This window comes from Trachypithecus francoisi, unplaced genomic scaffold, assembly GCF_009764315.1.
Source record: "Trachypithecus francoisi isolate TF-2019V2 unplaced genomic scaffold, Tfra_2.0 Lachesis_group12, whole genome shotgun sequence".
Taxonomy (NCBI): domain Eukaryota; kingdom Metazoa; phylum Chordata; class Mammalia; order Primates; family Cercopithecidae; genus Trachypithecus; species Trachypithecus francoisi.
The window spans coordinates 109462808-109473671 of NW_022681457.1; the positions used below are offsets into that span (position 1 = coordinate 109462808).

Consider the following 10864-nt stretch of genomic DNA (forward strand, 5'->3'; position numbering starts at 1 on the left):
GAACCTCCGTTTCCTCATCTGAACCATGGGGCCCATAGGACGCTAGTCGAGTCTAATCCCTGCCTCTGGATGGTGCGAGGATATACGAGCTGGAGTGAAGTGCCTGGCACGCGGCGGGGCCAGGACACGGGCTTCATTACCTCTGCTCTTGTTTTTAATGATGTGTCCACACTTCCTCTGGACATGCAGGCAGGAAACCCTGAGTAGCTGTAATGGGAATGCCTTCATCACCACTGCTTAAGGGGCCATTCTGGGGCCTAGATCCCGGGGAGGGAGTCTTGGCTCGCTCCACCTGCCTTCTCCGCACCCTCGGCCCTGAGAGTGGAGCTTGGGCAGCGACAGCGGGGACTGGGCTGCGTTCTGAGCACCCCAGGTCCCCCTCGGATCAAAGTAGGGTCAGGAGGCTTCCCTGGCCGGAGCAGACCTCACTGACCTCCCTGCATTTGGCTCCCCGTGGGGCTGTTTCAGGAGGAAGAACCTGCGCGCCCGCCAGTCCCCAGAAGACGTTTACTTCTCCAAGTCAGGTGAGATGCAGCCCCCGCTCCAGGCCCAGCCCTGCCGGCACCGTCCCCAGCTCTGTGGGGGAGGTGGGGGCAGCCAGGATGTTCCCAGGGCACTGGGGTTGGGCCACAGGCTTCCGTGGGTAGCTCTGAGGGGTCCATCCCCCACAGCCTCGTCCAAGTCTCTGAAGATCATGTGACCTTCTCTGACTGCACGGCACCCCCCATGGGGCCCCTCCTGAGCTGCCTGTGACCCCACCTCTTCTCCTTCCAGAACAACTGAAACCCCTGAAGACATACGTGGACCCACACACATATGAGGACCCCAACCAAGCTGTGTTGAAGTTCACCACCGAGATCCATCCGTCCTGTGTCACTCGGCAGAAGGTGATCGGAGCAGGTGAGGTCGGCCCCCTGCCGAGGGGCCCTGAGGAGGCAGTGGTGGTGACACAGGGTGGGAGCCCTCGTGCTGGGCCTGACTGGGGCGCTCCCCTGACCCTGCCTGCCCACAGGAGAGTTTGGGGAGGTGTACAAGGGCACGCTGAAGGCGTCCTCGGGGAAGAAGGAGGTGCCCGTGGCCATCAAGACGTTGAAAGCCGGCTACACAGAGAAGCAGCGAGTGGACTTCCTCGGTGAGGCCGGCATCATGGGCCAGTTCAGCCATCACAACATCATCCGCCTGGAGGGCGTCGTCTCCAAATGTGAGGCTTGGGGCCTGCCCACATCGGGTGGAGAGGGGCCACCTAGCAGAGGCTCTGTCTGTGACTGTGCCCCCCTCTCCTATACCTGTGCCCACCTTCCCCCTATACCTGTGACCACCTTCCCCCCATACCTGCACCCACCTCATCCACACCTGTGCCCACCTCTCCCCATACCTGCACCCACCTCCCCTACACCTATGCCCACCTTCCCCCATACCTGCACCCACCTCCTCTACACCTGTGCCCACCTCTCCCCATACCTGCACCACCTCCTCTACACCTGTGCCCACCTTCCCCCATACCTGCACCCACCTCCTCTACACCTGTGCCCACCTTCCCCCATACCTGCAACCACCTCCTCTATACCTGTGCCCACCTCCTCTACACCTGCACCCACCTCCCCAATACCTGAGCCCACCTCTCCCCATACCTGTGCCCACTCCTCCACCTGGGCCCACCTCTCCCCATACCTGTACCCACCTCCTCTACACCTGTGCCCACCTGTCCCTGATACCTGCACCCACCTCCTCCCCAACACCTGTGCCCACCTCTCCCCATACCTGTGCCCACTCCTCCACCCATGTTCATCTTTCCCCACACCTGTGCCCTCCTCTCCCCATACCTGTACCCACCCTTCCCCACACTTGTTCCCACCTCTCCCCACACCTGTGCCCACCTCTCCTACACCTGTGCCCACCTTGCCCCATACCTGTGCCCACCTCTCCCACACACCCGGGCGCACTTACCTCTCGCCTGTGCCCACCTCTCCCACACGCCCAGGCACACTTACTTCTCAACTGTGCCCACCTCTCCCACACGCCCAGGCCCACTTACCTCTCATCTGTGCCCCCTCCACAGACAAGCCCATGATGATCATCACTGAGTTCATGGAGAATGGGGCCCTGGACAAGTTCCTTCGGGTAAGGATGTGGGTTGTGGGGCGGGCATGCCTGGCCATGGGGCCTGGGGCTGGCCTGGCAGGTTCAGGGCTGGCCTGCAGCTGAGTGCCTATGCTCCGGCAGGAGAAGGATGGCGAGTTCAGCGTGCTGCAGCTGGTGGGCATGCTGCGGGGCATCGCAGCTGGCATGAAGTACCTGGCCAACATGAACTATGTGCACCGTGACCTGGCTGCCCGCAACATCCTCGTCAACAGCAACCTGGTCTGCAAGGTGTCTGACTTTGGCCTGTCCCGCGTGCTGGAGGACGACCCCGAGGCCACCTACACCACCAGTGTGAGTTGGGGAAGTGGACCTCAAGGGAGAAGCAGCCTTCACCCTGCCTGGTGTCCTCTCGCCTGCATGCCTGGGCGTGGGCTTCAGGAGGTGAAACACATGTAGGAGTCCAGGGAGGGGTCGTGGGGCCTGGTTGCAATGGTCCTGGGGCCAGCCAGAGGGGATAGTGGTGACTGGGCCTGGGTTCCCTGCAGGGTGGCAAGATCCCAATCCGCTGGACAGCTCCGGAGGCCATTTCCTACCGCAAGTTCACCTCTGCCAGCGACGTGTGGAGCTTTGGCATTGTCATGTGGGAGGTGATGACCTATGGCGAGCGGCCCTACTGGGAGCTGTCCAACCATGAGGTGGGTGCCCTTGCCCTCCCCAGACCTGTCCGGACCTGAACTCAAGCCTTTACTCATCTCAAACTCCAGGGGCTGGGCAGAGGAGAGTTTAGACAAACCTTAGGTTTGCTCCATAAATGTTTCTTTCTTTCTTTTTTTTTGGAGACAGAGTTTTGCTCGTGTCACCCAGGCCGGAGTGCAATGGCATGATCTTGGCTCACTGCAACCTCCACCTCCCAGGTTCAAGCAATTCTCCTGCCTCAGCCTCCCGATAGCTGGGATTACAGGCATGCGCCACCACACCCAACTAATTTTTGTATTTTTAGTAGAGATGGGGTTTCACTATGTTGGCCAGGCTGGTCTCTATCTCCTCACCTCAGGTGATCCACCCGCCTCCGCCTCCCAAAGTGCTGGGATTACAGGCGTAAGCCACCGCACCCAGCCCCGTAAATATTTCTTGAGGATCTACTGCGTGCCAGGCCTCGTGCTGGGTTCCAGGAGCTGGTTCAGAGAGTGCAGAGATGAAACAAGGAGTGGGATGTGCGTGTGTATCCGTGTGTCCATGCGCGTGTGTGCATCCATGTGTGTGCACATGTGCATGCATGCATGTGTGTGTGTGTCTGTGTGCTTGGTGCCTTACTCAGCCTGGTGACCTGGGAGGCTTCTCAGAAGAGGTCACGTCTCTGCCAAGACCAAGGGCACTATAAGGCAGCCAGATGAAGAGAAGGAGGAGAAGAGAGATGGGAGGGAGGCTGGGCTGAGGGCACACAGTGTGGCTGCTACCTGGTGCCCTGTGAGGGAGCAGGGTCCCTTCTAGCTGGGAGCCCTGGCACATGCCTGTAATCCTAGCACTTTGGGAGGCTGAGGCAGGAGTATCACTTGAGCTCAGGAATTCGAGACCATCCTGGACAACATGATGAAACCCCATCTGCACAAAAAATTTAAAAATTAGCCAAGCGTGGTGGCACGTGCCTGTAGTCTCAGCTACTCAGAAGGCAGAGGTGGGAGGATCACTTGAGCCCAGGAGGCTGAGGCTGCCGTGAGGTTTGATAGTGCCACTGCACTCTAGCCTGGGTGACAGACTGAGATCCTGTCTCAGTCAAAAAAAAAAAAAAAAAAAGTCCCTTCCAGTGAACTCTGGCCACAGCCTCTTAGGCATTTGCCCTTTGGGCAGCTCTGAAGGTTGGGTGTCAGCTCAAGAAAGACCCTTCCCATCTGTTTCTGGGATGTTCCTGTTTCCCTTCCCTCCCCTGCCCACTTCCGTAGGCTGGAGGCTGTATAGGGTTTCAGTGGCTTTCTGCAACAACGCCCCTGACCTTCATGCCCCGCCAGGTGATGAAAGCAATCAATGATGGCTTCCGGCTCCCCACCCCCATGGACTGCCCCTCCGCCATCTACCAGCTCATGATGCAGTGCTGGCAGCAGGAGCGTGCCCGCCGCCCCAAGTTTGCTGACATCGTCAGCATCCTGGACAAGCTCATCCGTGCCCCTGACTCCCTCAAGACCCTGGCTGACTTCGACCCCCGGTGAGTTCTGTGCCCTCTGCCCATGATGACCCCAATTTCCCTTCTGCAGACTCCTGAACCACTTCGGTAGAGTGGCCACCCAGGGGAAGTTGAGGGGTGCTGGGGGCTCAGAGGTTATGTGTGGACTTGACTTACTTAGACTGGACACGATGACCCAGGAAATCCTAAAAGAAGCAGCCAGCTTATGTTGCGGGTACAGGGCACTGTGTGAGCAGTTAATATGTTTTCATTCATTTAAACAACGTATGAGATGAGTCCTCTTCTACAAAATTATCCTCATTTTGTAGAATAGGAAACCAAGACACAGGGTGATTGAATATCTTACATGGCTGGAAGTGGTCAGGCTGGGATTGTGACCTCGGGATCCGGAATCTCTGCTCGTAGCGTTTTATGATCTGGTAGTTATTGGTGGTGGTCCTGTTAGTAGGAGTGGAGGGGCAGCAGTAGTTACAGACGCTGAGCGCTCCCAACGTGCCAGGAGGTCTCATTGAACCCTACCTGACTGGGCTTCCCCATTGCCCAGATAAGGAAACCGAGGCACGGGGCAGCTAAGTCAATCATCCAGGTTAGGGAGCAGCAGGCGCGGGGCCCAGGGTGGACTGGGTGCTGCAGCCCCTCACCTGCAGTGCTTCCGGTTGCAGGGTGTCTATCCGGCTCCCCAGCACGAGTGGCTCGGAGGGGGTGCCCTTCCGCACGGTGTCCGAGTGGCTGGAGTCCATCAAGATGCAGCAGTATACGGAGCACTTCATGGCGGCCGGCTACACTGCCATCGAGAAGGTGGTGCAGATGACCAACGAGTGAGTCAGGCCCCTTCCTGTTCCCCCACCACCCCTGCCGCCTCCCACTCCAGAGGCTGCCTCCATGCCCCCAACCCTCTTCCCTGCCCCTCAATGCTCCTCTCTTTGTTCTTACTCTTCTGGTAAGAGGCTCCTTGGAAGGCAAGGGCAGAACTCCGCCAGCAGCTGGCAGTTCTGGGCGCCCACTCTCAGCTCCCTCCTCTTCCTGCATCCTTTACCAGAGTGGGGAAATAATAGTAACCGTAATCATAATGGTAGCTACTGTTTACTGAGGGCTATGTGCCGTCTCTGCTTGAGCACTTTGAATGAGAAACCAGCGGGGTGAGTCCTGTTAACAGGTGAGAAACAGGTGCAGAGAAGTGCAGTGACCCACCCAGGGTCCCACAGCCACTAGGGGCAGAGCAGGATTCCAGCCCCAGTCAGTCGGGGTCCCAGAGCACAGGGATCAGAGAGGTCGTTGGTAGACAAACAGGCTGAGATGTTACCGGCTTGCCTGAGGTCACACAGCCAGCTTGGGGCAGTCTTCTTCAAGATGCCCTGCTTGCTGCCCAGGGGAGAGTTGAACCCCTGGCCTACCTCTCTCCATTTGGTTGGCTCTCAGCCTGCAGTCCCACCTGGAGAAGCGCCACTGACTCCCTGCTGGCCCTGGGTTTGGCCCTTTGTCGAGCTGCCCCATGGGAGCTCTTCTCTCCTTCCCAGCTCCAGCACTGAGACTTTTCCCGGCATGGCCTTGGCACAGACACCTCCTCCTGTCCCAGGAGGGGGAAGACACTATCCTCTTAGCCTTTTGTGCCTCTAAAAATAGTGGCGGGTTTCAACAACCCAGCTTGTGCATGGCCCAAGGTCATGGCGGGAGCAGACCCAGAGGCTGGGAGGTTTTGGGAACTGTATGGATGGGATGACCTGGGCCTCCCATGGTTCTGGGTCACAGAAGTTCTGGGATTTGAGCCTGTTCATGAACATTCTCTAGGGCCTTTGGAAACTGCTCAGCTGGGCTTCCAACCTGCTAGCCAAGGCCACAGTCCCTCTCAGGGGACAGTCCGTGATGGGAAGCAGGCAGGGGCAGAGCTGACCAGAGGGAGGCAGGGAGACGTAGGGAGCGGAGATGGATCACAGGATATCTTTTGCTGCCGGCCAGCACAGCAGGGCCACAGACTTGGGCTCTGCACACATGCCTGGGTTCAAGTCCCACATCTGCCACTTCCTAGTGGGTGACCTTGATCAAGTTTGATGGGATTGCATGGGTGCAGTGCAGATGACACCTCTGGTATACAATAGGCGCTAAATCCTTGTTGCTCTCCTCTTTTCCTCCACTCCCTTGCTTTCCTCCCCTAGTGCTGTGCAAATGCCCCCTCCTTTTCTCCTTTTCCCTGGGAACAGCCACAAGACCCTTTGCCCCTCCAGGGGCTCCCACCAAGGACAACACAGCCTCTCTTCTGGTGACCAGAGCTGAGGGCAAGGAGAAGTGCTTATAGGAAACACATGTTCTTAGAGGCTTCCCTAAATAGCTCAGGGTGCTCCTCGCCAATTCCTTTCCCACGAGCAGGGATGGGGCGGTCTTGGATGGATGGAGGCTGTGTGTGTGTGAGTGCTGCAGTGTGCGTTGTTGTGAAAGGGCCTGGATAAAGGCAGGAAGTCATTCGCTCTCCCCCCCACCAGCCGCTGGTGCTCAGAGCTGGGGCCTGCAGGCCTCCTCCTTCTCCTCTGCCTCTTTCCAAATAAATGGAAATCTCAAAGGACTTTTTAAAACCTGAAGCCTGGGTCTACACACGCCATGGGTCCCAATGGGAGGCTTCGAGCTGGTTGCAGGGGAATGTGTGCCTTTCCCACTGGGATCAGGATTTAGGCTTCAGTGTCCCACCCCCTCCCCTTCTGAACCTCCTGCCTCCTTGAGTCCCTCCCAGGGGACCAGGTGCCTGGTCCCCTGGGGTCTCACAGCCACTATCTCTTCTCTATTTGTGCTATTTTGGAGTCAGTTGGGTTTCTAGCTAGACTAGTGGTCCTAGATGTTTTGTGAGCAGCTGATGAAAGGGGTGGAGGTTGCACCCCGGAAAAATAGCCCAATCCCAGGCTCTGTCTAGAGCTGGGACTGCAGCATCCGCATCCTGTGTAGGGGTCGAGGGCACAGGTTGTAGATCTTAGGGTCTCCAGTGTCCTTGGCATAGGCTTGGCACTGAAGGAATGCTTGCTGAATGAATGAATGATCTGACACGTGAGGCTCGAGGCCATTTCTCACTCCCGTCTCCCTGCACCCAGGGCCAGAACACAGCAGGAACTCACCGAGTATATGGCCTTGGAGTCTTCTACACAGGGCTTCAGGAGCAAACTGTGTTCCCGTCCTGTGAGATTAACCACTGCTGTTTGCAAGAGGGACCAGAGGTGGCCCAGCAATGGCCCAATCTCTGCTAAAGCATTCATTCGCTCATTCATTCATGCAGCAGACACTCCCTGGGGACCTACTATGTGCCAGGTCTATCCTGGACCCTGGGCAGGGGTGGGGGCAGGAGCAGGGGCTGTGAGGGTGATGGGCCCAGATGACGAGGTCACAGCACTTGTCCTCCTGGAGCTTACAACCCACTGGTTCTTAAACTGGATGTCAGGTTTCTTCTGGGATTCAACCAAATGCAGACTCCCTGCTCCACCTGCGGAACTGCAAATCTGGGGTCGGGCCAGGGTCCTGTCTCCTTCTCCGTGGTCTGAGCGCTTGTCCAGGGGCCATAATTAGTGACCTTCAAGTGTGTGGGAAAATGCTACTTTTTCAGCACCTCCAACTATATAGGTTAGAAACGTCCCATGCGGGTAGCATAGGAAGTTCTCCCAAATGTCCCAAATGTCCCGGCTTTCCTGCTGCTGAGGGAGCACCAGCCTCTGCTGGAGGTCCCGGAGTGCCCCCCGACTCACCTGGGTCTGCCCTTCCCTGCTCTGCGCCTGTCCCGGGGCTCCCGGAGCCTGTGGGAAAGTCATGTCTGCAGAACCGCAACTAGGATCTTGCATCATATAATTAGCTCCCTTTACAGCCAAAAGACGGCCCGTAAAAACCTGGGTGTTTTCATGGGTTTGGGCTAGTGGGTGAGGACAGTGGAGGAGAAAACTCCCAAAGTGAGTAATATATGCCCTCCTCACAGGTTCCTGGGAGCATAAGTGATTTCATGAGGGGACCGAGGGGCATGGAAGGGGGGCCCAGGAGAGTATGTACCCTGTGGGGGTGGGAAAGCAGGGCTGTGGGCTCCTGGGCACATCTGTCCATCTGGAACTGATGCTGCCTTCCCCTTCGGCCGCTGGTTTTGAGGCCTCTCGCCCTCCAGATGGACAGTAGCTCCCATTTTACACGGGAGGAGACTGAGGTTCCCCCAAGGGAAGACATCTTCCTAGTCACTGGATCTGGTGACCTGCAAGCTTCACCCATGGAGACTCGCAGAGTTGAACCCTTTAAGAATTTCCCGAGTCCTTCCTTCATGACCAGCAGTGGGAACTTGGAAGGAGTGAGGGAAAAATGAGGCAGCGCGTGGGAAGAGACCTTGGGCAGAGAGGCTTTGAGCGACATCCCTAGAGAGTTCCTGGGAAGGAGGCCTGGGGGCACTGGGGACAGCCTGGGGTTGAGGGGAGGGGAGGCATTTGTTCATAGCTGGTTTGATTCCCGGCTCTTCCACCTCCTAACTGTGTGACCTCGGGCAAGTCACTTCACCTCTCTGACCTCAGTTCTTTAATCTGCAAAATGGGGATGAAAAGAGCACCTGCCTCACAGATAATTCAGAAGATTTGATTTATTTTTATTTTTTAAAGCATCGTACAGAGTTGAGGCTTCTGTCATTTTCCTAACTTTGTTGATGGTGGGCCACCGTGGCAAGCTTCTAGGCTGTGACTCCTTCTCCCAAGCCTACCTAACCAGAGCTCTCTTGCCCTACAGGTCCCCAAGGCCCCCTCTCTACCTTCCTCCTCTGCTTCCCTCCACTCCCCTCCCCTGCCACCCACACAGTCCTGTCCCTGCCCAGCCCGGCCCCCTCCCCTGCTCTAGCCCCTAACTCTCCCTCTCTCCCTCCGGGCCCACAGCGACATCAAGAGGATTGGGGTGCGACTGCCCGGCCACCAGAAGCGCATCGCCTACAGCCTGCTGGGACTCAAGGACCAGGTGAACACGGTGGGGATCCCCATCTGAGCCTCGACAGGGCGTGGAGCCCCATCGGCCAAGAATACTTGAAAAAACAGAGTGGCCTCCTGCTGTGCCATGCTGGGCCACTGGGGACCTTATTTATTTCTAGTTCTTTTCTACTGATACCCCCTGCAACTTCTGCTGAGGGGTCTCGGATGACACCGTGGCCTGAACTGAGGAGATGACTGGGAATGCTGGGCCGGGCCCTCTTTCCCTGCAAGGAACACACAGCTGAGCACTTAGCAGGCACCGCCATGCCCCAACATCCCTGGAGCAGGAGCCCCGCCACGGCCTTCGGACAGACATGGAGGATATTCACAAGCCAACCTCCCCTTCGTCTTCTCCCACATGAGGCCATCTCAGGAGATGGGGGGCTTGGCCCAGTGCCAAGTGAACAGGGTACCTCAAGCCCCATTTCCTTACACTAAGAGGGCAGACCGTGAACTTGACTGGGCGAGACCCAAAGCGGTCCCCGTCCCTCTAGTGCCTTCTTTAGACACTCGGGCCCCGTGCTCATCCCTGACTGGCCAAACCCTTGCTTTCCTGGGCCTTTGCAAGATACTTGGTTGTGTTGAGGTTTTTAAATATATATTTTGTACTTTGTGGAGAGAATGTGTGTGTGTGGCAGGGGCTCCCGTCAGGGCTGGGGACAGAGGGTGGCCTGTGTCAAACATTCCTGAGCTGGGGACCCGGGGGCCGGTGCTGCAGGAGCGTCCTGCCCATGCCCCAGTCGGTCCCATCTCTCATCCCTGTAGATAGCAGGTTCTATTCTGTCAGTGTTCACGATTTTGTTTTGTTGAAAATTTTTTTCGAATCTTAATTTATTATTTTTTTTATATTTATTGTTAGAAAATGACTTATTTCTGCTCTGGAATAAAGTTGCAGATGATTCAAACTGATCTTGGCTCTCAGTCTTGGGAAAAGCAGTGGGGTCTCAGAGCTTCCTGGGTGGGAGTTGAGGGGGTGAGGGTTCCCCCCAAATACCAAGTGTTTAAACAGATATTCGTGCACAAGGCAGACACATCACTTAACCCTGGGAGCAGGGGTGGGTGGGAGGTGGGCAGGGGGCCAAGAAGCCGGTCCTGCCGAGCCCGGCCTCCATGCCAGCAGGCCCCCATCGCCTTTGATCTCCAGGCTGCTCAGAGTCTTCTGGAGGGTTGGGAGGTAGGAGAAAGCAAGAGCCGCCATCAGCTTCCCTCCCACGGCTCCCCGGAGCTGTCGAAATAGATCCTTCAACCATCCACGTAGGGCTCTGAGGTTTACACAAGCTTTTCACAGGTTTTGGCTTGTTGGAACCTCAACACTTTGTTATGAGTTTTGTGGGCGGCCCCATTTTACAGAAAAGGAAAATCAAGCTGGAGCCCAGCAACTGGACTTGCTCAAGGCCACACAGCAAGTTAGGGGCAGAGGCCAGAATTGAAAGCAGGGTCAGAAATTTCGGTGGGATGCTTTTCTCTTAGATGAGGAAATGGAGTCTCAGAGACATGCAGCGACTTGCCCAAAGTCACACAGCAGTCTCAAGACAAGTCAGAGTTCTAATTTCTCTTTTTTTTTTCTTTTTTGTTTTTGAGACAGAGTCTCACTCTGTCGCCAGGCTGGAGTGCAGTAGCGCGATCTTGGCTCGCTGCAACCTCT

General features: G+C 56.8%; 1 protein-coding gene across 1 annotated transcript in view; it reads left to right on the forward strand.

Moving 5' to 3' along the window:
• The window catches only part of EPHA2 (EPH receptor A2), a 33219-nt gene extending 23093 nt beyond the window's left edge, over positions 1 to 10126 (forward strand). Inside the window, exons 9-17 of the mRNA XM_033228226.1 lie at positions 469 to 524; positions 775 to 900; positions 1013 to 1201; positions 2060 to 2121; positions 2224 to 2433; positions 2628 to 2777; positions 4089 to 4282; positions 4924 to 5079; positions 9130 to 10126. Coding sequence (XP_033084117.1) covers positions 469 to 524; positions 775 to 900; positions 1013 to 1201; positions 2060 to 2121; positions 2224 to 2433; positions 2628 to 2777; positions 4089 to 4282; positions 4924 to 5079; positions 9130 to 9235 — 1249 coding nt within the window. The 3' untranslated portion in view covers positions 9236 to 10126. The remainder of the gene's footprint in view (positions 1 to 468; positions 525 to 774; positions 901 to 1012; positions 1202 to 2059; positions 2122 to 2223; positions 2434 to 2627; positions 2778 to 4088; positions 4283 to 4923; positions 5080 to 9129) is intronic.
• Positions 10127 to 10864: the final 738 nt, after the last annotated feature.